This window comes from Drosophila tropicalis, unplaced genomic scaffold (genome assembly GCF_018151085.1).
Source record: "Drosophila tropicalis isolate 14030-0801.00 unplaced genomic scaffold, ASM1815108v1 contig_1187, whole genome shotgun sequence".
NCBI classification, from domain to species: Eukaryota; Metazoa; Arthropoda; class Insecta; order Diptera; family Drosophilidae; genus Drosophila; species Drosophila tropicalis.
The window spans coordinates 2,690,796-2,712,019 of NW_027172559.1; the positions used below are offsets into that span (position 1 = coordinate 2,690,796).

Here is a 21,224-nt window from a genome sequence, read left to right on the forward strand (position 1 = left end):
TGAGCAAAATGTATTAATTGAAATGTGGTTTCATCAATATTGGCACATGAAATGAAAAGAATATATGATTGATATGATTCATTAATAACAACAAGAATGGACATTTTTCATATATCTAGCTACACAAATGTCAAAGTTATTAAAAGTTTTTGAGTTTTAATATTGTCAATGTTTTTCATAGGATCGTTAATTTAAAAATTAAAGCTAAACCTTATCGATCTCATTAAATGATTAAGAAGTTTTGAATTGTTTAACAATATAAAATTTCATAAAACTGTTAACAATATGCTTCAATATAGTTGGAATTGTCATTTTTTGAAAGCGACAAACAATGTTTCAACTTTGAGACTATTTTATAGGATATTTCAAACCCCAAACAACATTTGATTAATTAAATTATTCCCAACAACAAACTAATAAACTAACTAAAGTCTGGGGAATGAAGTAAAGTTAAGATGAGTTTAGTAGGTCAACCAAAATCAACTTTAACCGGCAATCAAAAGAAAACCTCAGAAAACTCAGCTATCTGTCAATTTTGCACAGTGAGCACACTGCTAGATAAAGTGGTCGTTGGATGGCATACTGGTAATATCTGCCATGGAGTCAGCCAAGTGAATTGTTTGCCAACATTTTGGCTGAAACTGTAGGATTCCAGGAGTGGGTGCTGGAGGACGATTGCCATTTACAATTGTTGTCAGACATTTTCATGCGAGCTCATAACATTTTATGCACAAAATAAATTTGCATGTTGCACTTTTGAATAATCGTCGTTCGCCAACGTTGACAAACAACTGGCAGGCAAGTTGCTAGCCAAAATCCTCCTAACCACCATTCTCAATCCCATGTCTCCAATCCGCATCTACGCAAAGACCAAACGCAAAGGCGACAAGCGACACAAACTCCAGTGGAGATATTCAAAGGAGAGCGAAAAGAGCGACAGAGACAGAGAGAGAAAAAGAGATAGTGTGCCTGTATGTATGGCTTGGCGCCAAGTTGGCAGGCCAAAATGTAGGCGTGGCCGCCCTCATGCAAATTGCTTGCTAGCTGACTGGCTTTGCTTGGAAGATGCCTGAAGCGGCCACCAGACACGTAAATTTGGCGGGTCGCATGCAGACATCCCGACGACAACGACAAGGATAACGCAGAGAACGACATCCTTGCATGAATGAAGAGCCCAAATGAAATGCCATTAATTTGGCAAATGAATGCGGTTGTCTCTCCACCCACTTCTGAATCCCTCTTTGAAACGGCTTGGCTAACTGACAGACATGGAGGCGAAGCTCTCTCGTACCAATATCCATTCAGACAAGCATTCGGCCACTTGCAGCAATTATCCATTGAGTGTAAGCAAATTTCACTCTCATTTGAGATATATCTAGGCCATTAAAATGGCATCTCAAACAACTGCATTAAAAAAAAAAAAATCTTACAGAAATTAATTTTTTCGCTGACTGCGGGAAACTCTCCAAAAAACCTGCAACGTTGCTAAAGCAAGACAGATCTTCCCCTCCCTGGTCGTCAGGACTCAGACCCATAAAATGTTCTACACAAAATAGGAAAAAAATAATATAAAAAATAAAGCTGATGGATTTACGAACTGAACAAACCATTTTTAAGAGCAGATTGGTAAGTCACAGGATGAAACAGTTCGGGGGTGGTGGTTGGTCCTCTAAGAGACTTGCCACCAAATAATAATAGTTTTTCACTTGCTCCCCGAGTTGACCGCCGGCAGCCAAGCGTTGAGTTTATGTGACAAACGTGACTTAAGCGACAATTGCTACTGCTACAGCCAACATACCCAATGCCACTAGCCCTCATCCCCTTCATCTTCTTTCTGCATTCCTTGTGTTGGCATACTGCGCTCCTTTCTGCCTTTCTGCCTTTTTTATGGCCACACAATAAAGCGAGCAATTGAGCGTCTTAAAGTGTCGCCGAAGTGCATTTAAATCACACACTTTGCGACCATTTGCCGTAATTTGACTTTAAATGTTATGGCCCAGGGTCGTCGATTCATTCTCTTGCCTCATTCAATTCTCACCCTACTCCCCTGCCAGTTAGTTTCTCGTTCTAGTTGTCCAGGGTAAGCCGTTTTATGGCCAATGTCTGGTGCTTACACCAACAAAAAAATACATAAATTTGATGTACATGTCGATTATGTGCCGAAAAATGACCAAAAGTCCAGAGCCACAATAATGGCAAACAGCGACCTTGGCCAAATGAGGCCATCAACGAATATGCAAACAGCAAATAAAAACTAAAATGAAAATCTACTATACATACAACTATATGGCCGTACAATTGATTTTACCATAAATAATTAGATACTTCCAAAGGGCTTGGCAATTTCACCATTTGTATTAAATAATTTATTTGAAAATTTAGCATGCCATTAAATGTTTAATTGTTTTAAAACCTGCCAAATTGAAAATAATTTATTGGAAAATCAAAGAAATTGTTTATAGCTGTAAAATAGGGTTAAAGGTTTGTTTGAAATTTGTCAGTGCATTTTTGTGGTTTTCTGTAAGAAGTGTTTTTTTTTTTTCAACACTAAATTTCTTTACAAAGAATTAATTTCATTTATTTTTAATTTCGACAAATTAATGGTTATTTATGCATGTAGATTGTCCGCATTGGGACGGTGAAAAGTTTTTGCCTATTGTGGTTATGTAAATACTTGAATAGTTCTTTGGTAGAAAATATTTTAAAGATTTGCGGGCATAACAATAACCAAGAATATAACAACAAATAACAAGATGACAAGTGCCAGTGGGTAAAGTTTTCCAAAGTAAAAGTTGGTGCAAAACAAACTTACAGAAAGGGAAAGCGAAGGAATGAAAGAGATATGGCACACACGCATACTCACCCAAACACATACATAGATATGTACATATATACATATGCACTGTGGAGCATTACAAGGCCGGTAACAATAACAACAACGACAACAACAACAAATAGCAGCTGGCAGTAAACTTTAAAGCCGTGAGAAACTTTTAATTAACAAAATTAATGTTATGGCAACGTCAAAGCATACTCTCACACATACAGGCACACACACATATACCTCTGTCTGTACGCAATCAGTTTGTTGCAGCAACCGTAACGGTAACTAAAACATGCCCAACCTTCATCACCCACCACTTCAACACTTTAGCTCAGTTGTAAATGTTTATGCATGAGCATTGAGCAACGATGACGCCCAGCAAATTTTTCGCCTGCTGCCTGTAAAAAATTTTCGCAAGCTGCTGCTCATTAAAAACGCCCATCGCTAGCAAAAACACTAACAACAGCACGAAGAGCTGCAACAGAAATTACAATAATATCTGCCAAGTGTAGCCCTGCAAGCGCATCATCTCCTCTCTGTTTGGCACACACTGCGTATGCTTAATTTTCATGCTAGTTTTTTTCATTTGCCCGCCGAGGAGATGGCAAGAAGCTTTCAGTAGGGGGTGGTTTGGGGGATGGAGGAATGTATACCACAAAATATGCGTATACTGCTCATTTATTTGGTTTCATCGTCTCTTGCAGTAGCTGAAACTGAATTAGGAAAAAAAGTGTTGCCTACATTTCTGCGCTTTCTTATAATTATCCTACAATCCAGTTGCATTTGCAACTTACTTAATTTCGAAACATTTTGAGTTCTTTTTTAAATTTTGTCAGTCTTTGGCTAACATTGCCAGCAATCAATGGACAGATGAAGCCTATAGGTCTTGCATATCGAATTTTTACCATTTCGAAAGTAATTTTCCACATTTTTCCTCCCTTTTCTCTAACTCTTATTTCAATTCTGTTATTTTATCGTTTTGCTTCTCTATAATATCAAGTTGATGAATCAAATAGCTTCTTTAATTACTTTAATTCCATGAGAATATCAATAAAACATTTAAAAGATAGAAATTTAAAGTTGTTCAATATGCAAAAGTGGAAAATTCTTTCAGCATAAAGTGTTTTTATGCATATTTCACTCATTTTGAAAATTGAATTTTGTTATTTTTCGTTTTTACTTTTTTTTTTTTTAACCATTTTTGTTGTTTATTAATTTAACCGACAGTTTTATTTGCCACTTGGCAATGTAAAAGAGTGGAGCGGAAAAAAAAAAGAAAAATTAAAACTGAAATGCAGAATGATAATTTCATTAAGCTCAGGTAGCTCTCTGCTTGAGATGGTTGCCAGGATTTTTGCCCAAGAGATTTTAAGGTTGGAATGAATATATACATATATACGTAGGAATTCCATTAGCGTTCCTCTTTTTTTGCTGTTAACGGTCATATGTAAATATAAATACGAGTACATGCAGCATTTAACCAGATAAAGTAGTTGAAGTAGGTAGGCGTTGAAGCACAGGACTATGGGTAAAGGGTAAAGTTCCACCTCCCACTTAATGCAAATGTAAATTGTGAATGTAAAAGTTCGTGGCATTAATTATGCATTAAATACATATATATGTATATATATATATGGTATAAATAGTATTTAAATGCATTTTGGATAACATTTCAATTAAATGCTGTCTCAACTTTAAATTTCATCGACTGTTGTTTATTGTTTTACAGACGAAGTATCTTTAGTCCAGAGTCTCTGGACCAACAGCTGTCGCATTAACCAAAGTCCATTTTGTTGCCTGTCCGCCATTGTTCCGCAATGTCGACAACGAGGATGATGACGGTGGTGGTGGTGGCGGCGGCGTCTGCTTGTTATTAAAATACATAAATAATAAGCGGCATGTCAGCAGCGGCTTTTGTTGCCATATATATGTATACAGCTGAATCCATTGCTACAGCCAGCCTGTATTGTTATGGGCCTTTGGCAGTGGCACTTAAGCGGCCGCATGCCACAATCCGTCCAGCAACAGCAACAACAACAGAGAAAGCATCAGCTCACACTCAGCTTTCTCACAAAGTAACAGAACAGCCGGCGCCAGTTACCACCAACTGTCTTTGAGTTGGTCAGTTTTTACAGTTTTTTTCCGCCATTCCCTTTTCATGTCCTTGACATCGCCCCTCCCTGATTGTTGATTGCCATTTTTAAAGGCACGCAAATTAGCTATATAGATATATTATATTATCTTTATGAGTAAACAAATACTTTTATGGCATTTTAACAATTGATTGATCTATAAATGGAATATTTCAAGCTTGGCAAATGAGCATAATCCAAAACTAAAGTTACATAAAATTAACTTCTTTCATACATAAATTCCATAAATTTCATAGGAAATTAACTTTATTTCAAGAAACATTAAAAGAAACTAAAGATAGAACTGAAGCATTTGTCTTAAATTTCTTATTTTATTTGCTTATTGGCTTTATTAGACTAATGTTTCTTCACCGTAAAAAATATTTATAAATAGTTGGCTTTATTACAAAGATAGCAGATGGTATATACGATATATTTATTACTTTATAACAACTTTAATCTACATATGCCATAATAGGAACCATTGCAATTAATAAGAACTTTCTGATAAATTCAAAAATCCACTAGATTTGTTTATGAAGCTTGCAAAACTCAATGCATTTTGTTCAGTTCGCGTTAAGCCTGACGAATGCATTGTACAAATTGAACCAGAAGGCATTATGTACTCAATTGTGTCTTAAATTTAGACTTTTTAACTATTTCTTTGGGGTATTTTCATTCTGTGTTGGGCACTATTTATTATAATTTACTTTACAAAAATACGCATACGAATCCATTTTAAAAAATTATGTGATTGAAACGCAGATATATAATATGTACCATGTTGTATTCTTTTTAGACGCATTCTATATTTCATTTTAAATACACAGATTTTCAATTTAAGTGCAGGTTTTAATATAACTAAACTGGCTTGAATAAATTTATTAACAAATACTAGCTGAGGAATGACCTGCCAATGTAGTATTAAAACTAAATGACTGGTTTGCAAATATATTTCTGTTTGCATAGCAGCCATCTGACTAAATTAATCTCAGTTTATTTCAATCACATATTCAGAATTGCACAGTTGAGTGTAATCCATATTCAACCAGTAGATTATTAGGTTTGCTTTTCTGCTCTCTTAGCTCAATAATAAATGAAGCGTTGCACTACTCAGTTTAAAAATAAAAATCATTCTTTTCACTGTTATCAGTGTGAATATACTGAATAGTGAAGAAGAAAAGTTATGTGCAAAAATCCAAAAATTTATTCAACTTTGTAAAATAACTTTAAGAAAAAACTGTCCTTATTACTTAAATATTAGCTTTAAATTATATGTAAAATATATGAATATTCAATACTGAATATTTTTAATTGAATTAAATTAAATTGTAATATTCTGTTAAATACAGGGTATGAACAATATTTTAAAATAAAACTTCTCAGTTTCTTATTGACCTTTTGAGAGGCTCAACTGACTATTAATCGTTAAAATTTTTAGAATTATAAAATTTATAAGACAGAGACAAGTAATTCCAGTTACCAAAAGAGTTTAAAATGTTTTAATAATTTTCCTCAATTCATAAATTTATTATTAACAACTTGTGACTGCGGTTGATGAAAGAGTAGTATGTTTTATTATACGATCTCACACACTTTGATTTACTCTAAAAAAACATCCCAGAAGAAAGTGTGTGCAATATATATTTCGAAGTTGGATTTATTTTCTAGTTAGTGCATCCTACTTCTTGCTGAGGAACTTACACTAATGATAAAAAACCTTACAACCAACAAGCTTGTTTTCTAATGTTTCTCAAAGTTTATAGTCCTCAATTAAGCTAAGTATTCCACTTAAACTTGTACATATACATAAATGTATTAGGTGATGGTATCTTGTGCAAGGTGAAACTATATTTTAGAGCAATTTTGTCTATTTGCAAGCATTTCGCTAACTTTATTCAAGATCTTTTACAATTACATTTCACTAAAACGCGCAAAAAAAAAAAAAACCTCAAAAATGCTTACCGTTTACCTTAAGAGACCTTTAACAAAAAATTTATCCTTAGAGTGTTTATTACGCATACGCCTAGTTGAGCGGCTAAAGGACTAGAGCGCAATTAGAGAGCGAGCAACAGCAACAACAGCAAGAGCAGCAACTAGCTGTCTGTCTACACTCCCAAAGCGGCACATAATCTGCATACAAATGCGTTGATTTGCCTAATCGACGCCTATTTGTTCAGAGCAAAGGCACCAAAAAAAAAAAAAAACAACAACAAAATGAAAAGAAGCGGCTTGAAGGAAACGCTGGCTGGGAAAACTTTTGCGCCAAAAACTGTTTGAGAGGGAAAATTTTCAAAAAAAAAAAAAAACAAATTCCAAATAAGAGAGAAAACATTGAGGAAGAAAGCGACGCGTGAGTGGGCGTAGGCGGAAAATAAACCGACGTTTAATTTTTGGGCAAAGCATTAAAATTAAAAGCTAACGCAAAAGGCATATAGCCACACCCACTTCCGCCCGCCTTTTCACAACATCCCAGTTTTCATCTTTCCTCTCGCTTTTTCTGACGTTTTTTGGCACTTCCGTCTGAGCGAGCGTACGTGCCATAGAAGTCGCACGTTGCCACTGAGAACTTGGCTTTGCCTTTGACTGAATTTTGCATTTGCATGTAAATGTTTTCCCTCTCCATTTTGTGTGTTATCCTCCATGTTTTTTTTTTTTTTTTGCGTCTTCTTCCGAGCTGACAAAATCAATTGCCAGCAACAACAACTTATCATCTTCTCCCGTCCCATCATCTTCAATTCAAAGATTGCCCACATATGGCATGTTGTCGCCGTCGCCGTCACTCTAATCATATACCATATAGACAATGTCATTGTCATTGACTTCGATATGTCTGAGGCACGTGCTAAGCCACGCCCAGTTTTACTCGTTTCAGGGAAGAGAATCCGGCTCTCCTATTATCTTTTTCTTGGCTTTACATTGAAAGCTGTTCAAATTCTTTTCACTGATAAACGACGCTTTGGGACCCTACATATGTATGTACATACATATATGGTGAGAATTTTCATTTGCAACGAGTTTCCGCATTTCCGTTTCCGTTTAGTTTGCTCGCTTTCCATTTCCGACATAAGGGGCAAGTAGCCAATGCGGCAAATCTGTAAATCATTGAACAGTGTTTGGTTGACTGTGGGGAATACCTGCAACCTAAAGTTAAGCAACAATGATTTGTTAAGCGGGTCGGCAAATTATAGTCATGAGGCAAAAGACAGTAATCACTTTATAATGAATATGTGATATCTAAAAGGATGTAACAATGGCAATGGTTTATAAAGATGTTTTCAAAAAACCAAAGATATGTATGTATCTTTTCAAAATGTGAAGAATTCATTTCGAAGGCACTGTCAACATCTAATATTATCTCGGATTACTTTTATATTTCTTACCCTTTACTAATGCTTCAATCGAAAATTGTACTTTCACTTCATTTCAGTTATGCGTTTTATCAATATAAAGAAAATATTGAACAGTGCTTCAAAATAATTTTCATACCCCCAAATCAAATCAAAATTGTTGATCGGGGTTCATGAAGTTACACTCATTAAAATGATTAAATTTAAATTAGCACTTACAAATCGTCTTAATTTCACTTTCAATTTATTGAAACTTTTATTTTGCTTTGTAAATTTTATTAATTGGATTTGCAATAATTTGAATTCAAATACATTTCAATTGACTTTCGCTGAAATCGATGACTTTCAACACATTTAGCTACAACAATGCAAAGTCATAAATTGATGGCAATACTCCGATCAATTCCCTCTTGGCCATATATGTATGCACCTATGTACATGTACATGTGTGTATGTATGTATGTGTGTGTATATAGGACATTAGACCACTGATAATCGAATTGGACATTTTCAACACCCAAGCGAATTATGAGGCCCGGGAGAGAATGAATGCGGTTGGAACCGCAAACTCTAAAATTTATTGGCCATTTATGTACATTCGCTGAGCATTTTTGGCCTCTAAATAAATGGGAAAATCAGCATTGCAATTAAAGCTTGCACATGGCATTAATTTAGTGGACACCGGCGACACCTGAGGGCAGACAACATAAATCCCTGGCCAACTGGCCGGAAGTAGCAGCAGGTCAACAGCTCTAACCAAAATGGCGACGAAACGATAATTTGCAATTATGTGTGCAACAACAACAACAACAACAGCAAAAAAGACAACAACAGAAAATGTCGAGAAAGTAAAAATTGCTTTAAATAAGCCAAAGAATGAAAATGGGCAAAAGGGATAGCAGAAGCAAGAGCAGCACCAGCATCTGTGGTCATGTGCAGTCCATGGGTATCGTATCCTGTGTTGTTTTTGTTGTTGCCTTCCCATCGTTTGCGGCCTGTTGGCAGCCAACAAATCTCTTTTGGCTGCCCTAGCCTGACACTTTCGCCTGCTGTTGTGACCTCTTGGTGGTCCTCTCTTTAACCGGTTTGGCCGCCATTACGTTAAATATTTTATGAACCATTAAAAGTTTTGCAAATTTTATGGCCGCTTTGCATATAAACATATATGTATATAAAAGGAAAAAAAAAAAAAAAAAAAAAAAAAAAAAAAAAAAAAAAAACAACAACAAATGAAAGAACGCGGCAAGCTGGCGGCATTTCAACATTTCGCCGTCATCGCATCTTGTTGTCGCCGCCTCGGGAAGCGTGTTAGTATGTCACGACTTTTCCAAATGACTGTGCCATCAACGGGATGAGAGAGACCGAGAGACCGAGACAGACAGCCAGAGACTCTCTCAGAGTGAGAGTGAATGTGTGCCACAAGGAGCTCATAAAATATATCCTTATATAATATAAAATATATACTACACATACAGTATTCGTTGACACAAAGCCACAAAGTCAAAACTTTACAGTAGGTTGCCAAAAAAAAAAAAAAGAAAAAGAAAATGATACATACATATGTATGTACATATGTCCGTATAGGAATGAAATGAAGAAAACTGCGGAAGCTGTCGATATTCTATTGTAGGGCATGTCACTATAGCAATAACGCATACAAATAACAATAAGCCACAACGAAAGCAGTTACAATAAACCAACATGAGATACGAATAGAAATACGCAAAGAATTTCACTTTCATTTCAATTTAGAAATATTCACTGGAAATTGATAAATTAGTCAGATTCAATCTCTTATCTCATTGCAATTTCTATTTATCTATTGTATTTGACCTATTGTATTTTTGATCTTCTACTTGTGGCCTGAAAAATTGAACTGAATGCCCTAATACTAAATGATACTAAGAATTTTCCTTGGCATATTTGTTAAAGAGCTAGAAATTACTGGTTAGATGGAAAACATTTTCTGCACTCCTTTCTTCTTAATTAAATGAAAACTTATCTTGAAGCTAGAACATTGTTTAGATAATCTACAACCATTTAAAGACAACTTTAATTAATTCTACCTAAGTAACAATTAACTCTTTATTCATAGCAGAATTTCGGCCAAGAATTTTCCTATTTAGGAATTAAATGAATTAAGTCTTCAAGTTACAGTCAATTGATTTCGTCTAGCTCAATGTCGATAACCAAAGGCATTGCCAGGGAATTGAGGCAGCGATAATATGAACAGGCAACAACAATGCGGATGTGGCAACATATCAAGGTGTGTGTGAGTGGGCGTGGGTGTGTGTGTGTGTGCCTTTTAATTAACATAAAAATCTAATTTGCAGCATTTTGACTTTGTTTGGCAACCGTGTGGGGTAAACGTTTGTAGAGCGAAAGGGAAGTATTATAAAAACAGCTTAACCTTATGGCCAACGATGTGTGTCATAATGTGTTCTTTGTGTTTGTGTATGTATGTGTGTGAGTGTGTGTTGTGCCGGTAGCGCTTTTTGGCATTGGTTTAGACAAGGCCAAACAGTTGCCAACACCTGAAACATAGCTATGTTGGAATCTCATCATTTTCATTCTTTAGATGATGATCGTCAGCATTACCATCATCATCATCATCATCATCGTTGTCAACGTCCTCGGCACATTAGCGACATTTACACGTCGCAGCAATTTCAAACAGCAGCCGACATCATAATGCTCCTTCTGCCCCGCACTTAATACCCCTTGCTCCTGCTGTTGCAGTCACTCATAATCATTTTCATTGTCAGCATTTTGCCGACACATGACAAACAGAAAAACACAGAACCAACCTCGTTCTCATTTTGTATGTCATCTTGTTGGATTGCTCATTAGAAGCAATTAGAAGCTTGAAAAAATAAAAACAACAATTATCTGCCTACTTTGTGGGGTGCCTTTTTTAAAAATTATTTACATATTTACATCAATGCAAATTTGATTACCATTAAATTTCCAGCTGGGGTGGAAAATTTTGATGGAAATTGAAAAGAGAGCGAAACAAACAATGACAATGACCACTTGTAGTCGTCTGGCAAACATGTCGGAAAATGGTCAAAAATAGTCAACAAAATAAAAATTGCAAATTTAAATAAACATTTTATTGAAATCTTCTTGACGAAATTTAAATACTCTTCTTGTAAAGAGTAATGTGAATGAAATTTATAATATTTTTATAAAAAGAATTATACATTTTAGAAGCAAACAATATAAATTGTGCGGTGTGGCGGGATGAAAATGTTTATATATTATATTTTGCCTATTTCTAAGGGTTTATTCTCTGTGACTTCAGTATTTTTATTCTATACCCTTTCAAAATTGTCCCTGAATATCTTTTAAAAGACAAAAAACCCTTTTTTTGAGATTCATGTACTTACATAATTTGTATTTATATGAAGATTAACTTCCACTTTTACCGTTTGGATCGTTGAGTTAGAAGATCCTGCACTTTTTGACTAAATTAATATTTTTCAAGTCGCACTTTGCAATGACCTAAAATCGAGATATTTTAACTTCTTTTTAATTTATAATATATATTTTGTATATACATAAATTGCAATTATGGATTTTTTTTTCCATAACACACTTTCACATTAAATTCAGAAATGTCTGCAATTTGCCCTGGCTGTTAGACCTTTCCGTCCGTAACCGAATTGTCTGACCACTCCTCAACACTCTGGATGTATGTATGTGAGTGTGTGTGTGTGTGTGTGTTTGGGTGCCATGGCTTAGAAAATTTCATGCAAATTTAGTCATTTTGCTACAAAATTCACACAGACGTCCACAAACACACATAAAGTATACTCCCGACGACAGTCCCATGTCGACCATGCCCACTTTAACTTGCATTTGCATTTCAAATCTCATTAGTTTTTAATGGTTTTAGGTAACAGTTTTGTTGTTTCTTTTTTTACCCACCGAGTGGAACTGACAACTTCGCGCTATTTGCGACTCTTCACTTTGTATCTATGTATGTGTGTGTGTGTGCAAAAGTATTTAAATGTGTTCACGTATGTGTGTGTGTGTGTGATATCCGGCGGAAACAAAGCGCCAGAAGTTCCTTCTCCGCTTGGTCTGCCACTGACAGAGGTAGAGGTGGAAAAGGGCCAACAGAAGCCAACGCATTTTTATATGTATGTCGGTAATGTTGTTGCAGTTGTGTTTATTTAATGAAATGCATATTAAACATATGTTTCAAATATTCCATGTTGCCTACTTTTTGGGGTTGACATTTCCGCAGCTGTTAAACGCATTCGCACTTGACTTCATTGGTAATTTGTGTGGCATTCTAATTTTTGCAATTTGCAATCTCTGTAATTGACATGGGTTGAAACATATAATTATGACATTTACCCTATTCACACTTACTAAATAAAACCTATAAGCTGATCAAAAAAATATCTATACAGTTCAATATTGTTTATTGATGCTATTAATTGTAAAAACAATGAATAAACCAAATTTGTTTCGCACATTATTAGTTTCAGATTGTTAAAAATTCATAAAAATTATTCATTGAAATATTTCAAATGTGAATTGAGCAGTGTTGAAATACTTACACGAAGAAAACATAGGATAAATTGTACCCTCCACTCCTGGGAAAGGTATTGACTGTTATCTTTACAGAGAATATATTTAAGGATTCCAATACATTTTAGCGACAAGTTAAGAATGTTATGTATATTTAACCTAACCAACCTAATATTTCTATTCTCAAATTTTAAACTGTTTAGGTTGACTGCCAAGTTCTGATATTCTTATAAAATAATCAAATTATTAATTCATTTGTTTTAAGCTGAAATTTTATTTCAAAAATTATTTACTATTTGTAGTAGTAATCTGACTTCTCATTTAAATGTTCTTTATTGCAGATTTCTTTTACATTTCTCTTTAACTAATTAAAAATGTTTGCATCAAATGCCTAATCAAAGATTCATTTGAATCACAGCTTTTTGTTCACGGCTTATTAAGTGACTTTTTTGTGCTTTTTATTTATAACATTATTATTTTCTTATTTGATCATCTACTAATGACGTTAGATAGTTAACATGTCCACCAATTTACTCTGCATGTCCTTTATTGTTGTTGTGTCATGCTACACAAGTATACAAATGTATGTATTTATGTTTATATATGGTTGTTGTCATTCGGTTTTTTTTTTTTGTTCTTTTGAACATAATTGCCATGTAAGCGAAATAAAAATGCTTGTTGTTGTGGCTTTCATATTTTAGGCCAATTTATTTGCCGCTTTTATATGAATATGCGGCACTTTGTTTATGAGCTTAATTTGCATTTGTCTGTCTGTGTGTATGGGTGATTGTCCCTCTACGCCTGTTGACTTGTGTTTTTGAGTCTTTTTTTTCATGCTTATTTGTGGGTGCAATGCCCTAACCTTTATATATGTACACACATTCGTACATTTATATTCATTTACAATACGTACCAGGGATGTACTATATATTGTATTTGAATATGAATAAGTTGCCCTTATGGCGGCTTTAAATTTTCAATTCGCATGCAATGACTTAATTGTTCATAATTTTGTTATCAGATTAACACAAATTTCGCTTAACGATAATGACTTCATGCAGTTTATGGCCAGTGCGTGTCAGTCGGGACCCAAAACCAAAAACCCGAACCCGAACCCAAACCCAAACCAGACCCAACCAAAACGAAACGAAGCGTAGTGAAGTGCATTGAAGTCCGTTCGGCTTATCCGACATTATCAGAGCTGCATGTCAGTTTCCCTTTCTCTGGCAAATGCATTAAGTAGATGGTCATTCTCTTCACTCTCTCGAGGCCATTGCATTTTATCGCTGGTGAACGCTGATTAAATATCAACGTAATTTATTATTCAAATTAAGTTTATCGCTGAACAAAGGCTCACAATATGTATGTATGTATGTATCTGTGCCGCTCACGTTTGTTTTATTGATGATGATGATGATGATGGGTTGGGAGACCTACTGAACAGCAGGACATTCAATAAATTTGATAGGTATACTTGTCATCCACTACCAGTGTGTATAAGTATATGTACGTCCGTTCCAAATTGACATATCATTTACATATAGAATATACATAAAATTGGTATATACGAGTACATAGTTATAGACATGTGTAGGTATAATATGGCATTTATCCAATTTTATATATGAAGCTGACAAACAAATTAGCTATACCAGTAGCCTTACTCTCACAAAGCGACAAATTTCAATTCGTGGGGCATTTTATTAAAAATGCATTTGGCATTTTGAAATACCAAACGTGGCCATCAAGCACTCAACATGATTTGTAGTTCAGTACACTCTTTCGAAATTATGGAATTTTGACTATGTTATACAATATTTGTTCAGATTTTGAGATCTCATCTGGAAATATATTACTTGGATTAAACCAAATTACTAATTACCTCCTTCATGATTTACTACCTGGGACTCTTTGCAATAAGTATTACAGACAAACATTAAGTACTGTTCCTTCCAATTTAACAAATCGACTTAAATTTAAACTCACATAAGGACAATTCCTTTAAGGTCACCTAGATGTAACATATCAATAGTAACATTTGCAGCCTCTGACATAAAATCCACTTTTGCAAAAAATGGTTTTTTAAGAGTATCGACCTTATCGGTATATCTCTTTTTACTATTGTTCCCAACTTGTTTAATTTTCAATTATAAATTCATGAATTCCATGTTGCCATAGCGCGAGCTATGATGGTAGATTTGTGGCATGGTCAAAACGTGTTCAATAATTTTGTCAATAAAATGTCAGAGCACAGCAGGATAAAGCGCCGAGAGAAGTGGGGGAAAAGCGTTGGCACAAACGAGTAAAAAAGGACTCGGTTTTATGTTTCTAATACCCTATACAATTTAGCAATCGGATGTACTAGAATAAAATAAAATTAGCGAAAGAAAATTCTGTTAAGTATACTTCAAATAGCCTTAAAAACTCACTTAAGTTACTACCAATAAAAATTAAACTAAAACTAATTAACTAACTATCAACAATCAAGAAAATGATACAAAAAAAATTGTTAAATTTTCTAGGGTATAAAAACTGTCAGTTCTTGCACATATATAAATTCATATTCCTTTTTTTTTTTTTGTGTTTTAACATCGTTTGGCCTACAAATCGGCCTCTGAATGTGGTGATAAGTTTACCCAGGTTGAGGTCTGCTTTCTGTAGTCATTTTTTTCGATTTTTTTTTTTTTTTTTTGCTTTAGTTCACGCACATTACACTCATTGTGTTTATGGCATAAATTTGCATGTTTTTCACGTAAATTTTTCAATTTGAATAGAGAAAGAGGAAGGTGGGGGAGAATGGGGTCCTTACACCCCATCCCAATGAAACACGGGTTTTTTGTTAGTTAGATTTTTGGGTTGACTCTATTGGAAAAATGTTCATAGAAAAGTTATAGAGTTATAGAGCATTTAAAAAGTTTCGTTTTACCTTTTTTTTTTACATTTCTGTTTCTGTCGTCTATTTGGTTTTATTTATATTTATAGAGGGCACAAAATTTGTAGTTGCTTTTTTTTTTTTTTGCCAAATGGGTGTGTGTGTATGTGTGTCCGAGTCAGCCATAGGCATGTGTCCAAGTGTCAAAGGCATGTGTTTAGCATGCCTCATTTGAGAGCAAATACACCTGCAGCCATCAATTATGCAAAAGAGACGCCCCAATCCAGTCTCTAACTAGTTTCTGTCCATGCCCATGTCGATGTCAGTATTCGGGTCAGAGTCAGTCTCATCAGACGGCGGCGTCTTCAACACCGTTTGCCATCTCGCCTACTCTTGCCTTTCGGCATGCCGTAAAGCCAGCAAAGCCAGCCATCCAGGCTGGCCGGGCGACCCATTCATCCATTCAAGCATTCAGCCAACCAGGCAGCTAAATTAATTTATTGGCCTTCTCGCATACACCAAATAACTGCAGTTTGCATAATCATGCTAACCACATACACACACAAACCAAAACAGTAAAAGCAAAAAGCCAGGCTAGGACAGCTTATAAAATATTTATAGAAACTGGCATGGCTTCTGGAAAATGCAGCCTGTCAAAATATCCTTTGGTTAAGGTTAGTCAATTTGTTTAACTGCCATAAAGTTTTTGCCTACTGCTTCCTTATTTTAGCCACCACAAACGAAAAGATCCTTATAATCAAGACGAGATTTACATACCTTACCCTGAAGTCAAAATATTAAATGTATTTTAAATTAAAGAGATTTGGGCTACCGAAGCACTCCAAATTAAATTCATATCATTATTTATCACACGATACTATATATCCATCAGTTGTCGATTATTTTACTATTTTGCTAATATTTTGAAATTAAAATTCGAATAGAGGATAACAGTTAGTTGAGTTTAGGTCTTAAATATGAAATATTTAATTTATTAAGCAGTTAATTAGGTTTTAATTTAACTCTAAATAAAATCTGATCAATTACTTTAAATAGCTTGAGATGAAGCTTTAATAAATTTCGTTTTACTAAGTCACCTTGAACATAAGAAATTCAGTATACCCTTGAACGAAAAGTTCATAAAAGTTTGCTCCATGGAAACCAAATTTAATTACAAGTGCCACGCCTCATTTTACTAAACGTTACCTAATTGCTGGTTAACAATTTCCAAAAACTTATTGAACTTTGAACAAGGATTGGTTCCGCCCACCAACTCTCTCATCAATTATGCCTCCTCTCTCTAGCTCTTGGCACTCTTTACCTTTGCTTACTAATCAATTATAAACTAAGCCTATAAAAGGCATAGGCCAGTAGTTAGTAAAAGCCTAAAGTCTACGAGTTTTGCTTTGAAAATGTTACCACAGTTTTTGACCACAGCATATCCGATGGAACGGCATTACTTTCTTTTGCCGAAATTCGCTTTGAGTTTGATAGGCTTCTATCCGGAACAGGAAAGAACTTTCCTAATACGATTATGGAGTTTCTTTAATTTCTTCATTTTATCTTATGGATGTTTTGCCGAAGCATACTATGGAATTTATTATATACGTATAAACATAGTCACTGCTCTAGATGCCCTTTGTCCAGTGGCTTCCAGCATTCTGTCGCTGTTGAAAATGTGTTGCATTTGGTGGTATCGAGAGGAACTCAAGTTTCTTATACAAAGAGTGCGATTTCTAACTGAAGAACAAAGATCGGAAAGAAAATTAAGTTATAAGAAGAAAAGTTACACCTTAGTCACACGTTTGACCACATTGCTTTTATTTTGTGGCTTTTGTACGAGTACTTCGTATTCGGTGAGACATCTTTTGGATAATATGTTGAGAAAAGCTCATGGCAAGGAATGGATCTACGAGACGCCATTCAAAATGATGTAAGCAAGCACCTTTAAGCCATTTGTAAGAAATTTTTTTTAGAACTATATTCTACTTTAGGTTTCCCGATCCCCTGTTACGTTTGCCTCTATATCCGTTCATCTATATGTTGGTTCATTGGCATGGGTACATTACAGTGGTTTGCTTTGTTGGCGCTGATGGGTTCTTTCTTGGTTTCTGTTTGTATCTAACTGTTTTACTGCAATCTTTACGTGATGATGTCACCGATTTGTTGGATATCAAAAATATTTTTAATATACCTACTAAAAAAGAGGAGGAACGAATTGTTAAGCAAATGGAACGTCTGGTGGATCGTCATAATGAAATAGCTGAGCTGACAGAACGTTTATCGGGTGTTATGGTTGAGATAACCCTAGGACACTTTGTAACCTCCAGTTTGATCATAGGCACCAGTGTTATTGATATGCTATTGGTAAGACTTTGTACAAGAATTTAATTTTGTTCTAATTGGCATGTTTTTTGCAGTTCTCTGGTGTTGGCATTATAGTTTATTTGGTCTATACGTGTGCTGTTGGCACCGAAATCTATTTATACTGCCTGGGTGGCACTTATATTATGGAAGCTGTGAGTCTATTTTAATTTCAAGTATTTTAAATCTTATTTTTATATCATATTTAGTGTTCGGATCTAGCTCACTCTACATTCTCTAGCCATTGGTATGGCCACAATGTTAGAATTCAGAAAATGACTCTGCTTATGATTGCCAGGGCTCAACGCGTTCTAACCATAAAAATACCATTCTTCTCGCCCTCTTTGGAGACCCTCACCTCAGTAAGTAAGGTATTATTTTGGCAGTTTTCAATATATTATCTTATCTTTTTTTAGATTTTGCGCTTTACTGGTTCATTGATTGCTTTAGCTAAGTCTGTATTGTAAGTCATTAAGGACAATAATTCCTTAGTGGCTTCTGTGTGCAAAAATTTCATTAAAATGTTTTAAACAAGTCACTTTACCTTTAAAGAAAAAACTTTGTTTTGGTAAATAATTTGTTTAAATAATAAATAATTATCATTAACTTTTAACTTTACTACAAAACATATTATGCCTTTCCATCTTTAGTATAAGCCACAAAAGGACATTTTTCGCTGTTCATCCTTCGTCATGTAGAGCATTTTGCATAAAAATATGCATCACCTTCTCGACTTCTTGCCTTTATTTCATTAAAAATATGTGTGTGTAAATATCTCAATACCAGCATAATTGAAATACTCATAACTATTTCTTTGTATGCAAGTCTCAATTTTTGTTCTTTTTCATGCTTACCGATTCAACTTATATCAAACTTTTTGTTGCTGTTCTGCTTGATGTTGAATTAAAGCCACTACAGCAGCAAACTATAGCCTTGTTTAACAGCTCCAGCAAATTGGTTTCTTTACCAGGCTCATAGACCTCCACAATTCTCTTCACTCATCTGCATTTGCAACAGCAAAGGCATCAGCGTCATCAGCATCCCAGCAGCCCATTTCATTTGGCCATTTTCTGTTGCATACTTTGCAGCTGGAGTCTGCCAGTTCATTTCCATGCACACACCAAACACAAACACACACATACCAATACAAGCATATATACACCTTAATGACATCCGGTCGAAGAGTGAAAAGAGGTGTTGCAGTTAATGTTGTTGTTGTTGGTATTATTTTCCCCTCAAAAGACATGCTTTTCTTCAATGACTTGCCGGGGGTAAGAGTTCGGGTTCAGACTTTTTGTTCCCTCCCCTCCCCATTGTTCATGCACAAATTCCTTTACATTTCGTTCTTCGTTTATTTTTTTCGGATCTTAATGTTGTAGTCCTTGAAATCCTTTTGCACGCACATGAGTGCAAAAGCCTATCTTTTGTTTCTTTCTTCCCGTTTTTTTTTTTATTCTTTTTTTTTTGTTTCTTGCCTTTTCTTTTGCCCGTTTTCGCTTCTTATTGTCTTTTACCATTTGTTTGTTTATTTACGCTGGCGCCTCCTTTTGTCAAAAGTGCTTTTGCTTGTAATGTGTTCGACGTCAGAGAGCGGACCTCAAATAACCCCAGCATCCCTACATAGTCCCAAACTGTCTCAGTCTTTTGCTCCAATGGTTAATGGTTCAGTTTTTGTTCTTGCATACCCTCTATTCATTTAATAAAGGAGTATGCTTTAATCTAATGATATTTATAGGTTAGTCTATATGCTGTGCTTTTGTGTGTTCTATTCGTTGATTTTGCCTGAAGGACTATTTTAATATTTGACTTTTCTTAACGTAATTTAAATATAAAACCATTAGAATAGCAAGTTAAACTTTTGAAAGTCTTTGTAGTTAAAATATATCTTAAATCTTGTAAACGAAATACTTAAAATGCTGAAGACAAATCTGTACCCCTGATGTTTACGATATTCCAGTGATGAAATTTCTACAAAATGATGGAGGACAAAAAAAATAAAGCCTAGATTATTCCAATTGTGATATGTTGCTACGGGGTATTTCCGAGTCGTCAGGATTGTACAGATTTTTCTTTTTTTTTTTCTATTTCGATGTTAGGTTCTTTTTTTTTCGTTTTGCCTTGTTATTATTATTTTTATTTCGTTTCCATTCAGTCAGAACTCGACTTGTTCTTCTCCTCCGTTGTTTGTTAATGTTGTTCTTGACTGTTGTAGTTGTTGTTGCTGTTGTTCTGTGCATTTCATTTCGAATCTGTGTATGTGTGTGTATGTACCACGCAATTTTTGCACTCAAGTTTACCTACTTTTTATGGTAAACACCCCCAAGGTTGCTTGTTTATTCTAGCAAAAATGTATTTAGGTGAAGCTTAACTACATATGTGTCTTTGTATTTGTGTGTATGTGGCTGTTTGTAGGTGTAAGAGTGAGTGTGAGTGGGTTATGGTTGGAATTAGAGGGCAATGTGTTGGAGAGGGTTTGCGGGGTGGAAAGTAAAAGCAACCAAAACATTTGCCCAAAATGCATAAATAAGTTAAACAAATACTTAAAACTTTGTTATTCTGTAAGGTCGATTTAGAACGTTTACTTCAAATGGATTTGATATATTTTTCACATAAATTTCAACGAAATCCATGACCAATTTGTATACATACACACATATGTATATGCTTACACTTATACATATGTAGGTAAGTAGGTACATACATACATACATATTTTGTCGGCGTCAAGTAAATTAAGCTAAAAGTCTCGAGGCAAAGCGACATGAAAAATATGTCAAACGAGGCGCATAAAACATGATGAAACATATACACAACCAACACACCCGACACCCCCACGAGCGCATAATTAAATGCCACAAAAAAAAATACCAAAAGTTTGGAAACAAAAAGAAAAAATAACACAAGTAAATAAAAAAATACCTATACACATACATATATGTACGTTTATATACAAACATAAAATTATTAAAGACTTTAGATACACTCATAAATGAAAAACTCAAACCAAAATCAAGCAAATTGGATTAAAAATTTAAGAAAACATACATATATTCAAAACGGTACAAACAATTATTTAAATAAACAAAAACGTAGGATCTTTTGATATCTGCTCGGAAACACTCAAATAGACCCAAAAAGTT

The 21,224-nt window shown here is 34.8% G+C and overlaps 1 protein-coding gene across 1 annotated transcript; it reads left to right on the forward strand.

The window, feature by feature from the left end:
* The first annotated feature begins 17,132 nt into the window (after nucleotides 1-17,132).
* On the forward strand, nucleotides 17,133-18,551 carry Or24a (Odorant receptor 24a). The gene is made up of 5 exons (XM_068290577.1): nucleotides 17,133-17,653; nucleotides 17,715-18,087; nucleotides 18,141-18,239; nucleotides 18,294-18,446; nucleotides 18,501-18,551. The coding sequence occupies exons 1-5, from the start codon at nucleotides 17,133-17,135 to the stop codon at nucleotides 18,549-18,551; spliced, it is 1,197 nt and encodes a 398-aa protein (XP_068146678.1).
* Nucleotides 18,552-21,224: the final 2,673 nt, after the last annotated feature.